This window comes from Camellia sinensis, chromosome 10, assembly GCF_055761805.1.
Source record: "Camellia sinensis isolate YWXY chromosome 10, ASM5576180v1, whole genome shotgun sequence".
In the NCBI taxonomy this organism is placed as follows: Eukaryota; Viridiplantae; Streptophyta; class Magnoliopsida; order Ericales; family Theaceae; genus Camellia; species Camellia sinensis.
This window is the reverse complement of record NC_138970.1, coordinates 48,239,566-48,262,703: the sequence shown is the minus strand read 5'-3', so window position 1 is coordinate 48,262,703 and position 23,138 is coordinate 48,239,566. Positions and strand designations below refer to the sequence as shown.

At 37.2% G+C, this 23,138-nt stretch overlaps 2 protein-coding genes across 2 annotated transcripts; one reads left to right on the top strand and one right to left on the bottom strand.

The window, feature by feature from the left end:
• Nucleotides 1–1,628: 1,628 nt before the first annotated feature.
• LOC145800369 (protein FAR-RED IMPAIRED RESPONSE 1-like) lies at nt 1,629–7,221 on the bottom strand. Its single transcript, XM_082890031.1, has 3 exons — nt 7,164–7,221; nt 2,447–3,700; nt 1,629–2,353 (listed from the first exon to the last, which is right to left on the bottom strand). Exons 1-3 carry the CDS (start codon nt 7,219–7,221, stop codon nt 1,629–1,631), a joined length of 2,037 nt encoding a protein of 678 aa, XP_082746157.1.
• A 1,586-nt stretch (nt 7,222–8,807) lies between these two features.
• LOC145800368 (uncharacterized) lies at nt 8,808–9,359 on the top strand. The gene has a single exon (XM_082890030.1). The coding sequence runs from the start codon at nt 8,808–8,810 to the stop codon at nt 9,357–9,359; it is 552 nt and encodes a 183-aa protein (XP_082746156.1).
• The last annotated feature ends 13,779 nt before the right edge of the window (nt 9,360–23,138 follow it).

Sequence of the window (23,138 nt, the reverse complement as noted above, 5' to 3'; positions counted from 1 at the left end):
GATTTGGACAAATTTTCATAGCAGATTCTGTTTATGTATTTCTGTATTTCAACATAGGTGCTTCACAGATTTGGACAGCTTGTTAACACATATTATGAACAGAATTTCTTCACATATTTCGACAGATTTTGGACCGATTTGAAACATAGATTCTGTTTGTCTGGTGCTTCACAGATTTGTGTATTTGAACACAGGTGCATCACAGATTGTTCAAATACATTCTTGTGGATTTGAACATACATTCTTGTGTATTTGAACACAGGTTGACAGATTTGGACACATTTCCAACACAGATTATGTTTATCTAGTTTTCACACAGGTTTTTGAACACAGCTTTTTCCACACAGGTTTTTGAAGACAGATTTTTCCAACACTGGTTTTTCACAAAGTTTTGAAGACTTTGTTTTCACACAGGTTTTCCAAGACAAATTCGAATACAAGTTTTGTTCACATAGTTGTGAAGACAGATTTTTGCACAGGTTTTTAAAGACAGCTTTTTTGAACACTGGTTTTTCACACAGTTTTGAAAACACAATTTTTTCACACTGGTTTTTAAATACAGATTCGAAGATAGGTTTTTCTCACACACTTTTAAAGACAGATTTTTCCACACATTTGGGTGTAGACAGATATACAGACATAATTTTTGAACAGATTTGTAACAGATTTTTCGCACAGATTTGTAACAGATTTGTAACAGATTTTTCGCACAGATTTGTAACAGATTTGGAACACATTTTGGACAAAAGTTTTTTGGAACACATTAAATCTGTAACAGATTTGTAACAGACAGAGCGCAAATATAACATCAATTGGGAACATTAACTATAACAACAAAGTAGGGAACAACATCAATTTGTTGTCAACCAAAAAATTAAGAAACTAAACAATCCAAAAATATATTAAATAAATTATGCAAAACAAAATAAACTCCAATTTTAGTAACATAAAAGGCATTACAATTATAAATTTCCAACTAACGAAAACTATCGCCATGGTCATTGTGGTTCATTTGTACATTGAGGTCAACAAATGAAGATGGTACGGCTCCATAAATGTGATGCGTAGCAGTCATGGATTGTTGAGTTCTCATAAATCCCGGTGTGCCTCCAATACAGTCCGACGGGGTAAACGATGTGCCAACTCCATAAATCTGAGTTGGGGGATTTATGAAACTTTGTCTTCTCATAATGTCCACACTTGTCGGGGTGAGAGATGTGCCTCCAATAGCATTGACCATGTGTCCCTATTCAATTAAAATGAAATGTTAAAATAAATTAGAGAATAACATAAATTGCTCAATGTAAAATCCTATGATGTATACGTACCGGCACACACATACTATTTTCCATGCCAACCACATAAGGATAAAGCTCTCTACGTACACTACATTCAGGTTGAGATTGACATTGACCTTCACCTTCACCTCCAAGCACCTTAGTACCCTATATTCATAAAAGTTAATGAATGCCTCAAATGTATGACATGATTACAATAAAATATGAGTTGAATAGAGAGTAATGAATACCAATTTACCTTTGATTTTTATGTTTTCTTTTGCTTGCCTTCAACCGATTCACTATTTGATCTACTTTGGAAACCTTTCTTTTAGTAACTGGACGACCTTTTCACCGAGCAACCAAAGGACTAAGCAACTTGGTATGACTGATTGTCTGTCTATTAATGCTGCCAATTGGGAAAGATGGTACATTACTAGTAATAGGTGGTACATTACTAGTCGAAGGTGCTACATTACTCCCACCACCTTCATCATCTTTCATCACTTTTGCCTTGATTTCATCCAACCCACGGTCGATAAGTTTTATTTTCCCTTCACAGTTCCCAGCAAATTGTACAATGCCAACCAATTTTCTATTCATCTTCTCATACACCTTTGCATTGAAATCATCCCCAAAGCCAGTGTATGTGGTTTTTATGCATGTGTACCCTCTATCCAAATCTTTTCGCCATCGTGGTAGAATGTATTTATGTGGAACCTCATTTATGCATCTTGCAATGAGCACAACGAGTGAGTGAGCACACATGATGCCCCTAAATTCAAACAACCAGCACATATGTTGCACATCAAATTCGGTCGAATTATAATAGACAACAAAGTCCACATGCTTCATCTTCCCAAAAAGTACTATAGTTTCCTTTACAAAATATGTACAAATTGAACCCTCTTCTTTGACCATAAACGGCTGACAATAAACTAGTCTCTTCATCTCTGCTTGAACTTCTTTAAATTTTGCATTGGTGTAGCCATCCTGAAATTGCTTCTCAAAGCCATACACAGTTAGCCAATCAAAGACTTTGTGCTGAGACTTGAAGTCAGCTTTCTTCTCTTTCTCTACCTTACTTTTCAAGGCATTGTCATATTGTTCAACAAATTATTTTAATGTAGTCTTTGGGTTGACATATCCATCAAAAAATGCATTCATACTCTCACTTCGTTGTGTCGTTGACATGCCAGCCCAAAAAATATCTTTGACATAAACAGGAACCCATCGCTGTCGCTCATCATATAACACCCCCAACCATTGATTCTCATAAAGATTGAATTTTGCAATCATCTCTTTCCATTTCTTCTCGAATTCATCTTTTGTGAATATGTCATACACTGCATTTTGCAAATCCATCTTCATGGATTCATATTGGGAATACCCTTTCAATTTCTCCGGAATTTTCTTCATGATATGCCATAAACACCATCGATGTCGAGTATTGGGGAAGACAATTTCTATCGCATTTTGCATAGCTTTGCACTGATCAGTTATTATAGCTTTTGGGGGATGATCTGACATGCAATTTAACCATGATTTGAACAGCCAAACAAATGTATCAGTGTCTTCACTAGATAATAGCCCACAACCAAGCAAAATCGACTGTCCATGGTGGTTAACTCCTACAAACGGAGCAAATGGCATATCATATTTATTAGTGAGGTAAGTTGTGTCAAATGAAACAACATCTCCAAATTCTTTGTAAGTCGCCCGACTCATTGCGTCCGCCCAAAACAAGTTTCTTATGCGAAAGTCAGTATCAACATCAATCATATAATAGAAACTCGAATTTTGTGCATGCATCCTCAAAAAATATTTTTGAAGTGCATCGGAATCTCCTTCTCCAAGCCTTAATTTTCTAGCTCTGTCAATGTAATTTTGTGCATCTCGCTCATCAAATGTTAATGACTCATAACCCCCAGCTTCAACAACCATTGAGTGATAATTTCTAGACACCCCAATCCCTACTTGATCATTAATTTCTAATATTCTCTTCACAGGAGTAAGAATCTTCTTATTCATTGCAAAATGACGTGAGTCGGTGGGAATCAAGTCATGGTTATGGTCAAGGTTAACTGTGGTTAACATAAATCTCCCATCCTTTTGTAAGGTTGCCCGTACCCTTGCTTTGCAATCAATTTTTGTAGACAAAGATGGCTTTAGAGGGTTTACTTTTGATTTTTTGATTCTCTTTCCCGATCGAGAACATTCAATCCCAAAATATCTTAATTCCCCATCATCGCCACAAACTTGAGTTTTATAAGCTATGGAAAATCCAACATGTTTCGCATATTTCGCATAAAATGAATGCACTTCTTGCTTTGAGCTAAAACACATACCCCTCTTCGGTTCCTCAGCTTCTTCACTCTCATTTAATAAAGGATTCTCAGCACTGTTCGAACCATTCTCCATTCCTGCTCATTCAAAAATACAATATGAAATCAAATGATTTAATAGATTAATAGAATAATAGAACCAAGCTATTATGTTATTACTCTGTTATACTTACACATATACACACAGATTAACAATGCAAGCTCTTGAACAAATTATAACATATTACCCTTTCAAGAGACTATAACATATTACTCTTTCAAAAATTAACAGAGCTTCAAATTGTAGCAATTTCTAATCTGTAAGAGCTTCAAATTCTAACAATTACCAGATTAACAGATTATAACAATTTCTAACAATTTAATAGATTAACCCAAAATCTAACAATTTCTAACAATTTCTAACAATGCAAGTTACCAGATTAACCCAAAATCTGTCCAAAATTAGATTAACAATTTATAACAATTTAACAGATTTGGACTGTCATATTAACAGAAATGGAGGAGAGGGAGAGATCTGCATTTCTGTTCATTCAATGTATGTTATATTAACAATGATCATTGTTAATATTAACAATGATCTGTCATATTATAATCTGCATTTCTTCTCCTCTGTTATATTAACAATGATCTGTCATATTATAATCTGTCATATTATCTGTTAATTAACCACTATTCGAACCAATCTCCATTTCTGTTCATTCAAAAACACCATAGGAAATCAATGATTTAATAGATTAATAGAATAACCTGTTTAATAGAATAATAGAATAACCTATTTCATTACCAGTTACCCTTTCAATAACAAATTATACCAGTTACCCTTTCAATGATGCAAGCTCTTGTATGTTTCATTACAATAGATTATACAAAAAATTAACAATAGATTATTACATATTACCCTTTCAAAAATTAACAGACTATAACAATTTATGTATGTTCTAATCTGTTTTATATATATATATATATGTATGTTATAACAGATTATATATGTATGCTTACCAGTTACCAGGTATCTTTTCAATAACAAATTATATGTATGCTATAATCTGTTATATATATGTTTGGTATAATCTGATATATATATATATATATATATATGTATGTTATAATCTGATATATATATATGTATGTTTAACAGATTATAAAAATTTCTTCAACGTATGTTTATATATATATATATATTTCATTACAGAATACAACTACAATTTAAATGGTGGAGGAGAGGGATGACAACCAGACAGAAATTGACCTGAACGAAGAGAGGGAGAGATCTGCAAATGCTTGACCAAGAGAGGGAAGATAGAGAGGGACACAAAATCTGCAAACGGAGATAGCGAATGAACGCTTGATGGTGGAGGAGAGGGACGGCGGTGGAAACCCCGTTACAATTTACACGGTGGAGGAGAGGGACGCCGATCACAGCTTCAGTGGGAATAGAGTTGAAACACGATTTCTTCTCCTCTGTTATCAGATTTTTGAGCGGGATTTTTTTTTTTTCCTATCACAGTGCGTGAAACACACGCACTGTAATATGAAAGTGTCATTTTTCCTTCCTTCTTGGATGCCACGTAATTAGAGCTGCTCCTAGTGCTCAAGTTTTAGTGGTATGAATCGGAGCTGATCTATATTATGGTGGGAGAGTGATGGAAGTGCTGCTGGTCAATAATGGATTTTTCTTGGCATTTTTATTGATAAATTTATTTTAGAGTTGTTATAATTCATAAGGTTCACAAAAGAATATTATAACATGATTAGTCTCATAAATTTTTCTTTTTTATTCTATAAGGTCCATTTTTCTAATTTAATATGTTTACCTGGACTATTTTGCCCCCATATATATATATATATATATACAGTGCTAATACATGTTACGTGCCTGTTTCTTCACTGATTCAGTTTGGCAGTTTCTATTTTACGCTTTTCATCATCATTCCAGTTCGGAGGGATACGTTTCTATTTTGCATGCTTGTTCCAAGGCTTGGATGTGCTAGGGTTTCATTCTTACTGTTGTAGTCTAGTTCTGTAATTTTTGAGTGAAGACGACGAAGAGGAGGGTATTCGATTGTCACATTTTCTGGACTATAACTAGTTCAAATCAGTTATTTTTGAGTTTCTGGACGATTGTAGGATTGCATGATTAAGGTTAGTATCAATTTGGTTTTGAATACAAGTTCAATTTATGGTTTCATTCGTATGATGGATCAGATGCTCTGTTTTTGGATTGATATGGATCAGATGCTCTGTTTTTTTGATTATATGCATTTTACGTGGTCCTGTGGAGGGGAGTTCATTCAGATTATGTGAAGAATGTGTAGTTCTCATTTTACTTTGATGTATCCATAATGAGGCTCTGTGTGGATGATATAATTCAGAGTATATGTATCAATGTGAATGTTTACATTTTGTTAATGTGGAGTATGTGAAGAATGTGGATGTTCTCATTTTAAATTGATGTTTGCTTATTGAGGCTCTGTGTGTGTGATATAATTCAGAGTATATGTGTCAATGTAAATGTTGACATCTTGTTAATATTATGTGAATATGGTTGATGTTCTCATTTTACTTTGATGTTTGCTTAATGAGGCTCTGCGTGGGTGATATAATTTGAAGAATATGTATATGTATCAATGTGAATGTTCACATCCTCATAATGTGAATTATGGATTTAGCACTTGAATTGTACACATAGTCATCTAATTTTTGCACAATGTGAATTTTCATATCGATTTTGATTACTGTTCATTGTTGTGTTTTTGTATTTTTATAGGAGATGGATACCTTTATGATGTTGGTGTGTACATATGGTTGCAATACAAATGTAATAAATGTTGCTCGCACATTGTGTTATTCTCGTTTGGTGGAGTGTTTGTGTGAAAAATGGGATGAGTTGTCTGCTGGTTCTATTTCATTGTTCTGTAAACTACCTGGGATTAATAGGTGTGATTTGGACAATGAGGAAGAATTTTAGAACATGTTACTGCTTGCTAAATCAATGGGGGTACAACATGTAGAAGTGGTGGTTGAGTTGAAAAGTGATATTGGTTAGTCAAGAAGTACGGGATCGCTGCATGTGGGGGTTGAGGAAAAAATTGATGCACTAAGGAGATTTTGCCACCATAAGGAGAATGTGTTGTTGTCAGCCCCTTGGGCAAATGGTATTACGCATGTGGGACAATGGTTTGTTAGAGGTGCACAAGAATTTCGTGATGTTTTATGTAAGTATGCCATCCAATGTGAGTTTCAGTTTACGTACGTCAAGAACGAGACAACAAAAGTTACTGTTGTGTGTGCGATGCGGGAGGAGAGAGGCTGCTTGTGAGCTATACATTGTAGAGCACAACGAGCAAATGGTGTTTTCTACATCAAGAGGTTTAGTGATGTGCATAGTTGTGGTACGGATGTCTGAACATCGAAGAATCCGCGAGTTAGTTCGGATTTGGTGTCGAGTACCATATCTGAAATTGTGAGAGACAAGCCGTTGACTCAGCCGTGTGATGTGGTGACTATTTTGAAGAGGGATTATGGGCTAGATGTGAGTTACCATGTCGTATGGTTAGGTGTGGAGAAAGCAAATGATGGTATTTATGGAGATCACTCATTATCGTTTGACCAGCTGCGGTGGTATTCAAATGTTATGATGCGGTACAATCCGGGGAGTTATGTCAATATTGACTATGATGCGAGTAGTCAACAGTTTTGACGTTTCTTTGTGTCATTCGCTGCATGTATTTCTGGGTTCAATTCTTGTCGGCCTTTATTATTCTTGGATGGAACATTCCTCAAAGGAAAGTACAAAGGTCAGCTACTTGCAGCAATGGCGAAAGACGGAAACAATTGTTAGTATTTTTTTTAGTTGTCTATTCATGTCAATATTCACATTGAGCAGCATAGTCTGGACAAATGAGTGATTGAGAAATTATAAGTAATGTGAACATTGACATTAGTATGCACTGATGTGAATGTTCACATCTGTGTCTGCTAATGACAGTGATGTGAACATTCACATTATTATACACTGATGTGAATGTTCACATCAATGTATACTACCTTTCAGCTGATCCACTAATGAACAGTACTGTGAATGTTCACATTATCAATGACTCAACAATCCACAATGAATTATTAATGGTCGTTAATGTGAATGTTCACATCATTGATGTTTACGAACTTGAATCCAAAAATAACAATAGTAATAGGGCAATGTAGATATAAACATTCACATGACCTGTTTCATTTATATTGTTTTCTATTCACTTTGGAATATTGTGAACAGTTGTGTATTGGTGTTGTGTTGTAGGTCTGTTTCCTGTTGCATTTGCGATTGTTGATTTAGAGACCGCGACCAATTGGTCGTGGTTCTTGCATGAACTTGGAAAGGTTGTTGATGGTAAGCGCCAGATTACTTTTATTTCGGATCGTAATCTTGGTCTGTTAGAAGCTATGCCACAGGTGTTCCCATCGGCTCATCACGCTTATTGCTTACAACACTTGAAGAGCAATTTAAGAGACTGGATGAAAGGAATTGATAATGGATTCAAGGATCATCTGGTAAGTAGTTTGGGTGACTGTGCTTACGAGCCAACTGTGGTAGGGTTCCATGAAAAGTTTACAAAATTAAAAGAGGAGGGTAAACAACGAGCACATAATTTTTTCAAGGACTTGTCACCTGAGCACTGGGCAAATTCATACTTCAGGTAATAATAGTTTCCTAAAGTGTTCCATTTGTCAAGTTTAGAATGGTAGCGATGCGAATTTTCAATTTAGAATGGTAACAATCTTCTAATTGTGTTTCATGTTCAATGTAAATGATGTGAATGTTCACTTCTGTTAATGATGACTGATGTGAATGTTCACATCTGTTAATTTGTCAAACAGTCATGCAATGTATTACAGATTTGAATGTTGACATCTGTCATATTTTGTTGATGTTAATGTTCACATTTGTCTATCATTTAAGTTGATGTTAATGTTCACATCTGTCTATCATTTAAGTTGATGTTAATGTTCACTGCGAATGATGTTAATGTTCACATCTGTCAACGTGAATGTTCAGACCTGTTAAATTCCGTATTGTAAAATGTTTGTGATATTGTGCAGGGGCATGTGTTATGAGGAGATGACTTCCAATGCGGCGGAGTCATTTAATAACTGGATTAAAGAAGCACGTAATCTTCCTATCACTTAAATGGTGGACACAATTCGTACTCAGTTGATGCGGCAAATGTCTGCACGGCACCAAGCAAACAAATGGAATGAGCTTATTTGTCCTACATTCGAAACAAGGCTTATGGATTCGTTCAATGACAGCAGGTCTTGGCAAGTTAGCAAAGCCAATGAGGATGTATTTGAAGTTCATTTAATATCATCTGTTACAATTGATGTTGCGAGGCGTACATGTTCTTGCTTCAAATGGCAAATCAACAGATTCCCATGTAACCATGTTGTTATTGCCATTCAGAAGAGCCGCTACAATCTCAATGATTGTGTGGAACATTACTTTAATGTAGAGACATATTGTGCAGCCTATTCGGATGCCATATTCCCTATACCATCGGTGGAGAAGCCGCCTTTTGATCCCACGGGCTTCACTATATACCTGCCAATTGTGAAAAGACCACCCGGAAGGCCAAAAAAGAATAGGATCCCATCAAGGGGTGAGAAACTGAAGCAAATAAAGTGCGGGAGATGTGATAAGTTGGGGAGCCATAATCGAAAATCATGCAAGGAGCCGATATAGGACGTACATTTTTCATTTCAACATTGTGTTTTACATTGGATTCTTATATTCATTTTTGAAATAAGATTGTGTTGTGTTGGCAAGCAAAATAATGGTTTGGCAAACTTAGTATTTCATTTGTGTTTTTTCTTTTTCTTTTTGGGTACGAAACTGATATTTTGTTAAAGTTGTAATGATGAATACATGATGTGGACATTCACACTTATGTAAAAGAATCATATTATGTGAAAACTTGCACATGGGTTGAACTTTTTTACCTTATTGTTGTCAATGTTAACATGAATATAAGCTGTGATGTGAACTTTCACATGCATAGAGATTGACATGGTGTGAACATTCACAACTGTTATGAATGAAAAAAAAATGTGAATATTCACACTTGTGTATGTTATCCGTAATAATGTCATGCAAACAATGTGTACATTCCTGTATAAAGTATGTGTATTACAGAAAAATCGGGTTCCAAAAATCGCATCAATTATGCTCATCACAACGCGACATTATGAATATCATAAGTGAATATGAACATTCACATTATTATAGTAACTGTGAACATTCACATCTGCAAAACATTAGTGCATATGAATATTGTAAGTGAATGTTCACATTTGACAGAAAAGAATAACATTCACAACTGTTATGAACAAGAACAAATGTGAATATTCACACATGTGTATGTGATCTGTAATGATGTCATATAGACATTCCTGCAGAAAATATGTGTACTATAGAAAAATCGGGTTCAAACCATCGCATAAATTATGCTCATCACAACACAGCAGTATGAATATCGTAAGTGAGTATGAACATTCACATCAGTGTTGCAACTGTGAACATTCACATCTGTAAAACATTAGTGCATATGAATATCATAAGTGAATGTTCACATTTGGCAGAGAAGAATACCATTCACAACTGTTATGAATAAGAACAAATGAGAATATTTACACGTGTATGTGATCTGTAATGATGTCATGTAGACCAAGTGTACACTCTTGCACAAAATATGTGTATTATAGAATAATCGGGTTCAAACAATCGCATAAATTACACTCATAACAACACAGCAGTATGGATATCATAAGTGAATGCGAACATTCACATTAGTGGTGCAACTGTGAACATTCACATCTGTAAAACATAACAACACCAAAGGTAGTTCAAAATTCGCAGGTGGCTTTTTCTCATTAATAGATGTTGTATCACTATTTTACAATAAATTGTTGTATCAAAATGTCAAAGCATTCTGTAGACATCCCATTTTTGACCGTCCCCAAGACTTGGACATCACCGTTTGAACACTCGGTGATCATCCATGTTTGTGTTCGTTTGGAGTTCCCGGAGGTCTCGGCTACGCGCCTTGCCTCAGGATCTTCGAACTCGACCGTTTGGTGTCTGGTTTTACACCAAACACTTGCATCTTGCCTTTGAGAGGCAGGGTGGGGCTTGTGGACCATCCCCACCCACCACCGGCAGTGGCTAGAGGCCACCGGCTGGTTTTTGTTGCCACCGGCAATTTATATTGCCGGTCGGCACTTTTTAGTGCTGGTTGGCACTGTTTAGTGCCGGTCGGCACTATTTTTGGCCAAAATGGCATTTTTGGCCGGCCGACTACTGTGCATCTGCTTTTGCAGATATTTTAAGATAGCTGTCTTGCTTTTGCTCCCCTCCATACACGTGTATGGAGGGATCTCCCTCTTATGAGGCTTGTCTTGTAAGCTTTACAAGACAAAAAGCTTCTATAAAGAGAGGGGCTCTCTCTTGTTGCTGGGGTTAGAGACTTGAAACACTTGAGAGATATTTAGACAGCCATTTTTAGGGTTTTGAGTTCTAGGGTTAGAATCCATACACCTTCTATCTCTATATCTCCCTCTTGTGTATGTTTTAGTGTGTTTAGTCCATACTATTGCACACAAACACATAGTGTTTCACCTTCCTCTAGCTACTGAGGTTCTGAGAGGTTGTTCTTGGTGTTCTTGAGTGGTTTTTAGCTTGAAAAACCAGCTGGTCCATCATTTGTGAAGAAAGTCTTCAAGGGTAACGATTTCGACTTTATATTCCCCATTTTTGCATTGATTTTCTACCTATCTTAGAGTGGTTTTTGTGCTTATTTTATAACATAAAAAAGTTCTGTTTTTAAGCCCTCTTGACTGTTTATTAAGAGTGTTTTGTGGTTTGGAGGTGTTTGACCCCTCCTAGGCCTTGAAAGGCCTCATTTTGTGCTATTTTGTGCTAGTTTCGAGACTTTGGTGTTTGGGCCTCTTCACCACTGAAATCTTGAGGGATTTCAGTGGTGAAGATGGTGCCTTGAAGTCTCCAAAAGGAGAGGGCCACCCCCTCCCTTTGTTGTCCTTGAAATGGACCATTTTTGGCCTCTTGAGGGAGCCTATGTTTGAGTGTGTGTTGAGCATGTATAGACTGTTTTTCATGCTTATATTTCCATAATATAATATGATTTTAAATTGGTTTTGGTACACCATGCATGTTTAGCATACCTACCTTGTAACGCCATGTTTATGCCTTAATGTGCCTTAGGTTGTTAGCCTTTGTTCAAGCATGTTTTAGGCCTAATCTTGTGAAGGTTTTGTGCATATTTTGCCATGTTTTAGGTCTGTCCATGGTTGTTTGGGCCGGATTTGGCATGCTTAGTATAGCCCCTTTGCATTCCGGCTTGTTGGCCTTGAGTATATGCATGTATAGCATGACATTCTTGTCTTGATTTAGTGGTTTAGAGTCATCCACCATGTCATTTCAGACCTTATAGTATGCTTGTATGCTTGCTTTAGTTACCCCTTTGATGCTTTGAAAGCATGTGTTGCATGCTCCGTGTTTTGACCATTGTGCATGCCTCTAAATTGGAGCCACTTAGATGCCATCTAAGTAGTCCTTTAGCCTTGTTTTAACATGCTAAAAATCTGTTTTTAGTTGTTTAATGCATGCCGTGATTGTTATGCTAAATGTGTTTCAAAGCTTCATGACTTGCCTCGAGTATTTGGACCATGCTTGCATGCATTTGCCTATCTTGTTTAACATGATTTGGCATCATTTGACATGATTTTCAATGCTTATGTCGCATGCTATATGTCCATGATTACCTTCTTTCAAATGTGTTTGAGAGTTGTCCAATTTGTGCCTAAGTGTTGGCCTTTCAACATGTACATGTGTGTATGTGTTTTGGTCTTTTGTTTTGGTCGTTTTAGCCACTGTCTTAGGCCTTATTAGAGCTGCCTAAACCATGCCTAAGTCCACCTTGACATTGATTGGCATTGCCTCATGTTTGCTTGTATGCTTGCATAAGTTTGTTGCCATGCCATGTTGCATCCTTAGCTTGTATGCCTAGGTTGCATAACATCTTGCATGCATGCCTTATTCCTTGACTTGGTGATAGGAATTGGGTCTTGTTTGTTTGATTGGTTTGCATTTCATTTGACATGAAAATTGCATACTTGATTCCTTGGGCCATCATGCATGAAAATGCGTGATCGGTGGTCCGAGAATCGAGGCACATGTCCTTTTGAGTCACAAACATGATAAGGGGCATGAGTGGTGTATATATGCCTTGAATTGTGCTGCCATGCTTTGCTTTGCCCTCTGTTGCTGTGAGTTACAGATTCTGCAGGAATACTCTGCCGACCGGCAGTGTTAAGTGCCGACCGGCAATAATTTCCCTGCCGACAGCGTCATTTTGTGCCGGTGGCCACACCACACTGCCGGTGGAAATTCCATTCAGCCGGTGGCACTCCCCGATGTCCAAGGATGCAATCCTGAGGTTTTGGCAACCTCCAGAAGAGTAAAAGAAGGAAAACAGAGGCAGCCTATGCATGGCGGCGCATTTCCGAGCGGGACCGGGCATGCATTGCATCGAGCCCTCCTCCCGAGGCGGTTTACTGTTTTTCTAACTTTAGTTAATTGCTTAGTTGATTAGGCAATTTGTAATATTTAATTAGCTTGCGTAGTTAATTATTTGTAATATTTATTTGGTCCCTCCGAGTGAGGGAAAATCTGTAATAAGTGTGTGTGAGTGGTGTGTATGTCTTCCAATCCCCACTTCTTTCTTCCCTTGTATTTACCTGCTTACGATGGTAGATTAGGGCACGTTTAATTTAGCATACCTTATGCTATGCATGCGTGCATCCATGCATTGGTATTGCATGCATTAGGTTCGGTACATCACGCTAATTGCATTTGTACTTCAATTCAAAAATTGAATATGTGATAGTTGATCGCATTTCATATACCATGCTTAGGTTAGCCGAGTCTATCTAATTGCATCCTGTATGTGTTATATTAGGCAATTTAACATGAACTAGGACACGCATGTTTGCTAACTAGTTTCTTGTTTTGGCACGGAGTACTATGTAAGTATTTCCGCTTTAGCATATCGCATGAGTGTGAATGTTGCCATGATAGCATGCTTAACATGTGGCTAGATGCTTATGTGTTATAAACTGTTTGGATGCCTGTGGGTGATGGTTGGATTGTTTGAGTTGGAAAGACTCGTTGAAATCCATATTTTAGCCTACTTGTGAGTAGCAAATTCCAAAGCACTTTTCAAAACAAACGGATATACAATGCTTATTTCCAAATTAGGCAATCTAGTCTATACTTGTTTGTTGCGCGCATAACATAGTAATTCTAGGCTAACAATTGGTATAAGAACACATAACGTTTTCCAAAATGGATATCACGGTTAGTAGAGGCCGGTCTTCGGACCGGGCGAAAGGGGGTGCTCATAGCTGACCTTCCCCGATCGTACCCAAGCTCCCGAGCCGAGACAACTCCGGTGATGACGGACATGTGGCCTTCGGCACCGAGTCAGGGTTTCCTAAATTCTCCCATTTTAAAATATTTAGGTGGCGACTCTGTATCTGGCAAAGCAGTCCATGTTTGGCACTACTTTTTCAAAAATCTGTTTCTCAAAACGATTTGCTAGATTTGGACTCTTTGGTTCAGATTTAGAACCGTGACACAAATCGAGTCCGAACTGTAGTGACCCCCAGATGAACGGAACGGGACTCACCCTCCCGGAAGCGTTCGGGGGACGTCTACACATTCCATATTAACATTCATATCGAGTGTTGGTTAGTTTGTAGGTGGACACACCCCACCTATAGGTTTTAATGAAGCTTTGATTTCTTATGATTCAAAAAACTATGTACTAACAAATCTCGTAGTCCACACCATTCTGAACTAGTGAGGTTGCCCACAATTTCTTCATGGTATATGTGCGCCCGCATGATGTAACATACTGCAGGTCCGCAGTCCACTTTGTAAATGTGAAATGGTTTTGATTAGCAGTTGACATGTATGTTTGCATAATGGTTATGGAGGATTTGTAAAAAATGTAGTGAGGCTTATGAGTCGTCGCCTTGCTGAGGACAGACATCAACTGCTGTGATTGGTTGTGATGGATTTTGGCCTGTTAACTTAGTGCATAGTGGTGATGACTCGCCAATAACGCGCACAATATGTTCGGTGTACTTCCTCTGTGTAGGAAATTTCAAATTAGGCACCAACAAACATATGTGTGTGTACAGTCATTTAATGCATGAGAACAAGTCATACTTGTGTTTAAAAATAGCCACTTACAACTTCCTGTACTTGGTCAATATGCGGGTCATGTTTGCCTGTCCTTAGGCGCAATGAGTTGTAATGCCTACACAAATTGTCTTTAGCATCATACACAACTATCGTCCAGTGGTACTCATGATACAATGAGAATAGTAGGTATCTCTCTCCTTGGTAGTTTTTGACATGTGCATCAATGTGTTTACTCCTTTTGCGAGGATGGTACTCTCATATCACTTTCTGTACACATTGAACAAATAATTGATGGATTGTGAAGTTTCACATTCACATTAGAAATACCGGAATGATAGATTTTACCAAACACATGCTCGTGAAGATGAATGACGCTTCATCCGAAGTTGGGTTGATCACCTCTTGTTGTTCATGTAATAGTTCGGCATATGCATCTATGAGCTATACAAACATGGGGTCATATTATATTATTTGTGGTGGGTGAATAATGTGTGTCTGTAGCTGTGGGTGTGTGTGTGTCTCTGTGCGTATATGCATGAAGAGTGAATCATCTTTGTAATGGCATACATTGCTGTGTATCGATTCCTCCTTGATAAGGTTGACAATGTCATCAAAATACACATGTGTAGCCTTTGAATCTCCTTTCCACACCAGCAGCCTGTGCATTATGAACAAACCAATGTGAATATTTACATTGCACAGATCTGAACAAACCAAAAAAATAAGCACAGTGATGAATATTGACAATTATGGAATGTGAATGCTAACATTAGGTGTTTGTACAGTCACTTACTCATCGCCTTCACTCTTTTGTAAAGCTTGGACCTTTTGCTTGTCTTGTTTGGACATCTTGCTCCAGACTTTGAACTTGTTGCTAAAGGTTAATTTTTTTGGCTGCTTTGCTGGTGGGTGTTTCTCCACATTTTCAACCATTTCAACTGTATGGAGCTGCTTTTGGCCAGGTAAGTCTGGGTACTGGAAGTCAGGTAAGCGATGTTCTTTTTGATCTTTTTCCTTTATACACTTCACCCTAGAAGGTGGGCTGATATTGTGTTGCATTGGGCTAGGGGGTTGCTTCTGTGCCACAACCTGTGTGACAATGTGGATTGACTGGTCATCGTAAAGGTCCTGAAGAATTATTTTCTCGCATTCTAAGTCGATGACCAGCTGCGTTAAGCATTTTATTTCTTCATCCTTTTGCTCCATGCACTTTTTTTTATTTCGGTATTCATGTTAGGTAGGTTGGACTTGTTGAACAATTTATGTTCAAGATCAGCTATGACTCTTGCCCTTAACTCCCATGAAAATTGAAGGTGTTTGTACTTTGCTTCCCATTGCCTTATGACGCCCCAAGCCTTCCGATTTTCTTTGATAAGCACATCAATAAAATCAGGTTGGTTTGTGTTTGGAATGACAATAGCTCTGTCATCATGTGGGATGCTAAATGGAATGTGAATGTCCTCATTACTGTCCTTTAGCTCCACTTCATCCCCAGAAAAGTGGGAGTTGCTGCCATTGTGTTGTTCTTCCTTGATGTCAGATAGGTTGGGAGATGTTGTGGCTGGTTCATAAATTTCAGGCTCCACCTTCAATGTTTTACGCTTGAACTTTTGTAATTCTGTTGGGATTGCAAAGAGTTTACCAGCATTAACCTGAAAATGAAAAAATTATGTTACTTAACGTATATATTTGGGTGGTGTTATAATGTGAATGTTTTGATCAGTAGTTGAAGGCCCTACCTCATTAAAATCCAAATCGGCCAAAGAGGTGGTTTTCATCTTCTTTTGTAAAGTAGTCAGATCCCACTTCACACAACGAGGAAAAGCATTGGGCTTGTGAGGTTGTAGGATGATTGTGTGCTCACGCAACCAATACTTCAATAAAACAACAAACACATATTGTTATTTAGCATTTGCATAGTAATGTCAACATATGTGAACATTAATAACAGTGGCATTGTTGTGAACATCACAGTAGTATATTATGAGTGAATGTGAACATTCACATCAATGGTTCAGATGTGAACATTCACATCTGTGAAACATAAGTGCCTATGGACATTCACATCAGTGGCACTGTTGTGAACATTCACAGTAGTATATTACGAGTGAATGTGAACTTTCGCATCAGTGGTTCAGATGTGAACATTCACATCTGTGAAACATAAGTGCCTATGGACATTCACGTCAGTGGCACTGTTGTGAACATTCATAGTAGTATATTATGAGTGAATGTGAACATTCGCATCAGTGATTCCGATGTGAACATTCATATCTGTGAAACATAATTGCCTATGGACATTCACATCAGTGGTACAGATGTGAATGTTCACAGTTGGCTTAGATGAATAACACTGAAGGACATGTGAATGTTATTATTTGACAACATGGGTACTTACCATCAATAACATGACACAGCCGATGACTTTTGCTGGCTTTTTGTCATTTTGGGAAATGGACGATGTCAACATTGTTCTAATTTGCTTGGCCCAATCATATTCTTGCATGCTTTCCAATGGGACCATATGTGCGTAGTAGCCCCATCCTATTGTCTCTCTGCTTGTTGAGAAAAAAAGCTTTTGGCAAGCATACATGCACACTAGTCGAGCGACTTTTTCGTTGTCATCTTTCCTTTTGCCTTTCAATGCCTCGGTCAAAAGGGTGCGTATCCATTTTGAAGTCAACCGGCTGATATTTTTGCATCTTTTGTTTATAATGCCAGTCTTTGGTTTCGCACCATATGATATGTCCATCGGCTTGCTGCCACAGCCCATACCAAAAATTAGCTTGATGTCGCTGTTATGTATGTTCAACTTCTTCTCCCCAATGCAGAAGGCATCTTTTGAAGCTTTGTACATTTGTAGGACATGCACAACAACATCATCATACTTCATGCATTTGTCAAGGTCGATCTCATTGTTTCTCAATGCATCAAACAAATTCCAAAAAGGTGTTTGTTGCAGGCAGCCAAGCTGTGCTTGTGTGAACTTGGTGCTTTTCATTAATTTCACCAGTCCGGTCATGTTAGATCTGTAGTTCACATGGCGCATGTCGACATTGGTGCTAGTATTTGTTTGTGGGGTTTCTTCCTTGACGTGATACTCATCTCTCTCTTTCTCTTTGAGGTTTTCTTTTGTGCAAGATCTGCAAAATGAAGCATTTTAAAAAAATTAAGTCAAGGCTCATGTGATTAGCATAGTGGAACAGATGTGAACATTCATAGCATTGCCACTGATGTGCATGTTCACAGTTGTGTGCATGGGTGTGAATGACCAGAGTTTGTGTATGGATGTTCACATCTGTACATGGATGCGTATGTTGACTGTGTTAGCACAAACACAATGTACATATTGTGTGACTGTGTGAAATACAATATATTTTTATATAACCATGAACACCATTGAAGAACATGTGAATGTTAACACAAACATATAAAATGATGGATCAACTTATTGGATCACCATTAACAATCAACAATACCAACAAGGCAAACATTCACAATAGAGGGAAAAAAATCTAAATATCTTTATTCATTGGCCCAACATTTTCAATCCATGTGAATGTTCACAGCATAGAACAACAGTACCAATAATATCTGATTATCCAAAAGATTTCAGTCAATGTGAATGTATCTTTCAACAACGAGAACAACAACAGAATTGGCCAAACATTTTCAATCTATGTGAATGTTCACAGCATAAAATAACAACACCATTAATACCTGATTACCCAAACATTTTCACTCAATGTGAATGTTTACATCTTTTATCAACAACAATAAAAACAGAATTGGCCAAAACATTTTCAAACCATGTGAATGTTCACAGCATTGAACAACAACCGAATAACATCTGGAATAATTTGATTATCTAACCATTTTCAATCAATGTGAATGTTCATAGCTTTCAACAACAACAACTACAACAGAAACATTTTGGAATGTTCACAGTTGTGAATACAATGTAATGGCAACTGTAATGTTTTTGACTGAAAAAATATAATTAGGGATTACGATTGAGGGGTTCAGATTAAATGTTAGGGTATGAACAATATGGACTCCTATATATTGTATGCATAGAAACAGGGGATATTTGTAAAAGTTCACAATGTTGGTTGTTGATAAAGAGGTTTAGGGTTTAAATACACGAATGAGTAGAATGCTTATGTTTTTTGCCCATTTCGACGAAAAAGATGATGAGACGATGGGACAATGCGACGAAAGAACGAAGACAGTCTTCTGGGCGTTGGGACGACGAAGAAGATGATGAGACGATGCGACAATGGAACGAAGACAGTCTTTTCGGCGTATGGACGACGGAGAAGATAATGAGACGATGCGATGATGAAACGAAGACAGCCTTCTGGGCGTTGAGGCGATGTGGAATATGGATTTGGATTTTTGAACTATAGAGATACTGTGCGTGACTTCCTGCGCAAGAATAGAGAGGGGAAGAGAGACGGTTATTAGATTTAAAGAGAGAGAGGCGCATGTTTGTTTGAGGTTTTTTTTTGGTCTTTTTGTATGAAATGGACCTAATGGAATATTATAAAACACTATGGGTCTTATGGAATAACATTCTTAGATAATGAATTTACTGAAAAAGCACCCATTTTTCTTTATTCACTTTAATTTTTTTTAAATTTTTTTTTAATTAAAATATAATGTGAAAGAATTAACATATTTAGAATAATTTTTTTAATTTTTATAAAAAAATATGTAAAAAATAAATAAAAAGATAATTTTGACTTTTTTTTTTGTTGTTATTGTTGTTGTTGTATAGGGTCTAGGATGCTTGCTGTGCTAGGTACATAGCAGGCTTTACGGGTTCATTTTGGGGTTCGATTTGATAATTTGAACCGTTCACATTTTAAAGTATGTCAATTAGAACATGCATATAAAAAATCAAGTTAATCGGATATCGTTAACTCTTTTATCTACTCACATTTGTATTCATTTTAATACTTTAAATCACAATGTCATTTATTTTTGTAAATACAAATGTGAATAGATGAAAGGGTTAATGATATCAGATTAACTTGATTTTTTATAGGTATGTTTTACTTGATATACTTTAAAATATGAATGGTTTGGATTATCAAACCAGATCCCGAAACGAGCTCATAAGGCAGCATAGCAGGCACTCCAGATCCTATTGTATAGCTTGTTAATTTTTGTCAATTTAGTAATTTTTTTTGAATCCTAGGCTATTTTGTTAACTTCCCAAACAAGTCCTCTCAAAAAAAAAAAAAAAATGAAAAAAAGAAAAAATCATTAAAGGCAAGTTTGGATACCTATTTAAGTTGTTAAAAAGTCCCTATAAAAAGTTATTTTTTTATTACTTTTCTACACGTGTTTTTGTAAAAAACAAAATAATTAGTTTTCAAAAAAATCATTAATTAATAATTAGTAGGAAGAATAAGGAAGTGAGAATTATTTGTTTATTTATTTTTACGCATTTTGATAGTGTATGGACAAAATACACATGTATGTAGTTCATTTAGGTTGGAATTTAAAAAAAATTTAATACCGAATCAAATCTTTTAATTTTGTTAGTTGAAGAAGTGAAACTGACTTTGTCATCATTTCGATTTTGGTTAAATAGGGGTGTAACAACCCTCATACTGTTTACCGACTTATGACTGATTGATTACCGATAACCATCGATTACCGTTAAACTGAATTGAATATGACTGATAATTGAACTGATTAAAGTACTGAACTGACTGACCGAACTTTAAACTGAATTAAATGAATACATCTGTTTGAATTGCATTCTATCTGTTTGACTGTATGATTATCTGTTCATGCTTCTATGTTTAAACTGCTAATTGAAGGCCCTATCGGCGGCCGAATCCGGAATTGATTAATGTTTTATGACCGTCATAATTAATGTAATTTTATGGTATAATTATCTGAAAACCGATTAGGTATGCTTACATTAGATTAAATAAGCTAATTTAAGAGTTGGACTTATTTACCAAACTAGCCTTGTAGTGGGCCACTACCTCGAACCTTTTGAGGCTTATTACACTTAATGCGTTTGATTAAAACCAACATTTCATCAGCCTTTGTGTTGCCTCTAACCGACCAAGAAGAGAGTTAGAGAGAGAGGGAATTGTTCTTGTTGATTTAGCTTGAGAATCTTGAAGAATTGAAGGAGTTTTGTACAATTGAGCTTCCCTATCCTAAATACAAGACTTAAGGTAGCTCCATTGTCTTCTTGTTCATGTTTTGAGTGGATTCTTGCATGGTTCATGTCATATTGATGGAGTTTAGAGCCAATCATGGGTTAGATGTTGAATTGTAGCTTGATTGTTGCATGCATGTTGCCATTCTTGAGCTTTGAGGTTGTAAGTTCATGTTTCCTCACAAGCATGTCCATAATTTTGTAATGGTCCATGATTTCATCATGTTTTGGAAACAATTAGCTGCTTAGAGTATCAAATTGAAGCTTTGAATTGATTTGAATTCATGCATGTTTGCATGTTCATATTGTTCATGAAATTGGTTTGAATTGAGTTTGAATTAAACACCCTTGGGCTTTGATTTCTTAAAATTGAGCTTTGAAACATGTTATTCTATGTGTTTATAAGAGTTTTCCAGAAAAATGAGCCCAGGAGGATCGGTTTTGAGTTGTTAACAACTTGGTTTTGAGCTTGGAGGTGCAACCTGGAATTTCCAGATTCTGCACTTCCGCTCGAGCGGGGGAAATGCCGCTCGAGCGTGGAATGCGAGCATCCAGCATCTCTCTGCACTGTTTTACAGTACGCTCGAGCGGAGGATTAGGCGCTCGAGCGGAGTCATGTCTCAAGCTCGAGCGGGCGTCGAGCGGGGATTTCACCCATCCAGTACTTTTACAGTACGCTCGAGCGGGAAAGTTTACGCTCGAGCGTGTACCTTTGTTTGCCTGTACGCTCGAGCGGGGAAACCTGCGCTCGAGCGGGACTCTGTTTTTCTGAAAATCCTGAAAATGCTTTTAAATGTGCATCTTTGCATCCTCATCCCATTCTAGGCATTATTAGGCCTAGTTTAAGGCATCTTGTTGAGGATATAGATGTAGAACACACCGAGGCAAATTAGGGATTAAGTTATGTTATTCCCAACTGTGTAGCTTAGTGTGTTCAATCTGTTAACTGTGTAGGGTTGGCGACTGGAGAGACACGCTCTAGCTTACTGTAGCCCGAACTCTGTGAGTAACAATTGTGTAAAGATATGTTCAACTGATATCTTTTGAAAACTGAATTGAACTGTTTACTGAACTGGTATTACTGAATGAATGTATGTCTTTTATTTCTGAACTGTACTGTGGCATCCTTAGTACCTACTGTTTACTGTTACTGTTACAGTTACAGAGATCTCTGTCGGTTCCCTCGTGGAACCACTACTGTTTACTGACTGATGGCCATCATTACTGTTCGGTCTTTTCAGACCTACTGTTACTGTTATGCTAATGGATGTACCACATATGACTGTTTACTGTACTAAACAACTGAAATACTGATTGAATTGAACTGTTTTCATTACTGTAAGGACATTCATTCTAAACCCCTTTACGCTTTATGTTATTCACTGGGCTTTAGCTCACTGCTCATATATATATGTAGGTGTACAGGCACCAGATCGGAGCTAGGAGCGTCAGGGTAACTCCAGTTTTGTCAAGCCAGCCTTTGTGCCTCACTGCGAGGTTCCGAGCCTATCTGCTAAGGCTTAGGGGTGTTTTAAGAATTCCCCCTTCTGTACTGTTTCACTGTTCTGTATAGGCTGACTGTTCACTGTACCGCTATCTAGGGTTGAGTCCCTAGTTTGAATGAATGTAAATATTATGCATACTGTTCTGTACTGTTTATGTATGAATGCATGAAAAATCTTTTTGGCATACAGACTGTCACAGCTCATTGGACATTGTTTAATTACTGTATTGGCTTCCGCCAGGCCCTGTACTCTGTTTTACCGTATTACTGTTCTGCAGGCCTTCGGTAATCTCAGATTACTGGCCGGTTACGGTGCTAAACCCATAGGGCCGGGTTTGGGTCGTGACAGAGTGGTATCAGAGCGATACTTACCACGAGTTATACCGCACACACGTGTCCAAATGAGCTATAGGGTGTCCTAGAAAAGTTATTAGGGCATCTCATGAGCATGATAAGTGTGTGGTTATGTTATGACTGATATGACTGAATACATACTGATGTGGTAAACTGTTAAACAAATGACTGCTTATGTTTAAAACTGTTATAA

Coding starts and splice junctions, on each gene's coding strand:
- LOC145800368 (XM_082890030.1), top strand. CDS start 8,808: ATGGTGGACACAATTCGTACTCAGTTGATGCGGCAAATGTCTGCACGG.
- LOC145800369 (XM_082890031.1), bottom strand. CDS start 7,221: ATGAGTGATCTCCATAAATACCATCATTTGCTTTCTCCACACCTAACC. Junction 3,701..7,163: donor ACACCTAACCATACGACATG/GTAACTCACATC, acceptor TTGAATGAGCAG/GAATGGAGAATGGTTCGAAC. Junction 2,354..2,446: donor AACGACACAACGAAGTGAGA/GTATGAATGCAT, acceptor AAAGTAAGGTAG/AGAAAGAGAAGAAAGCTGAC.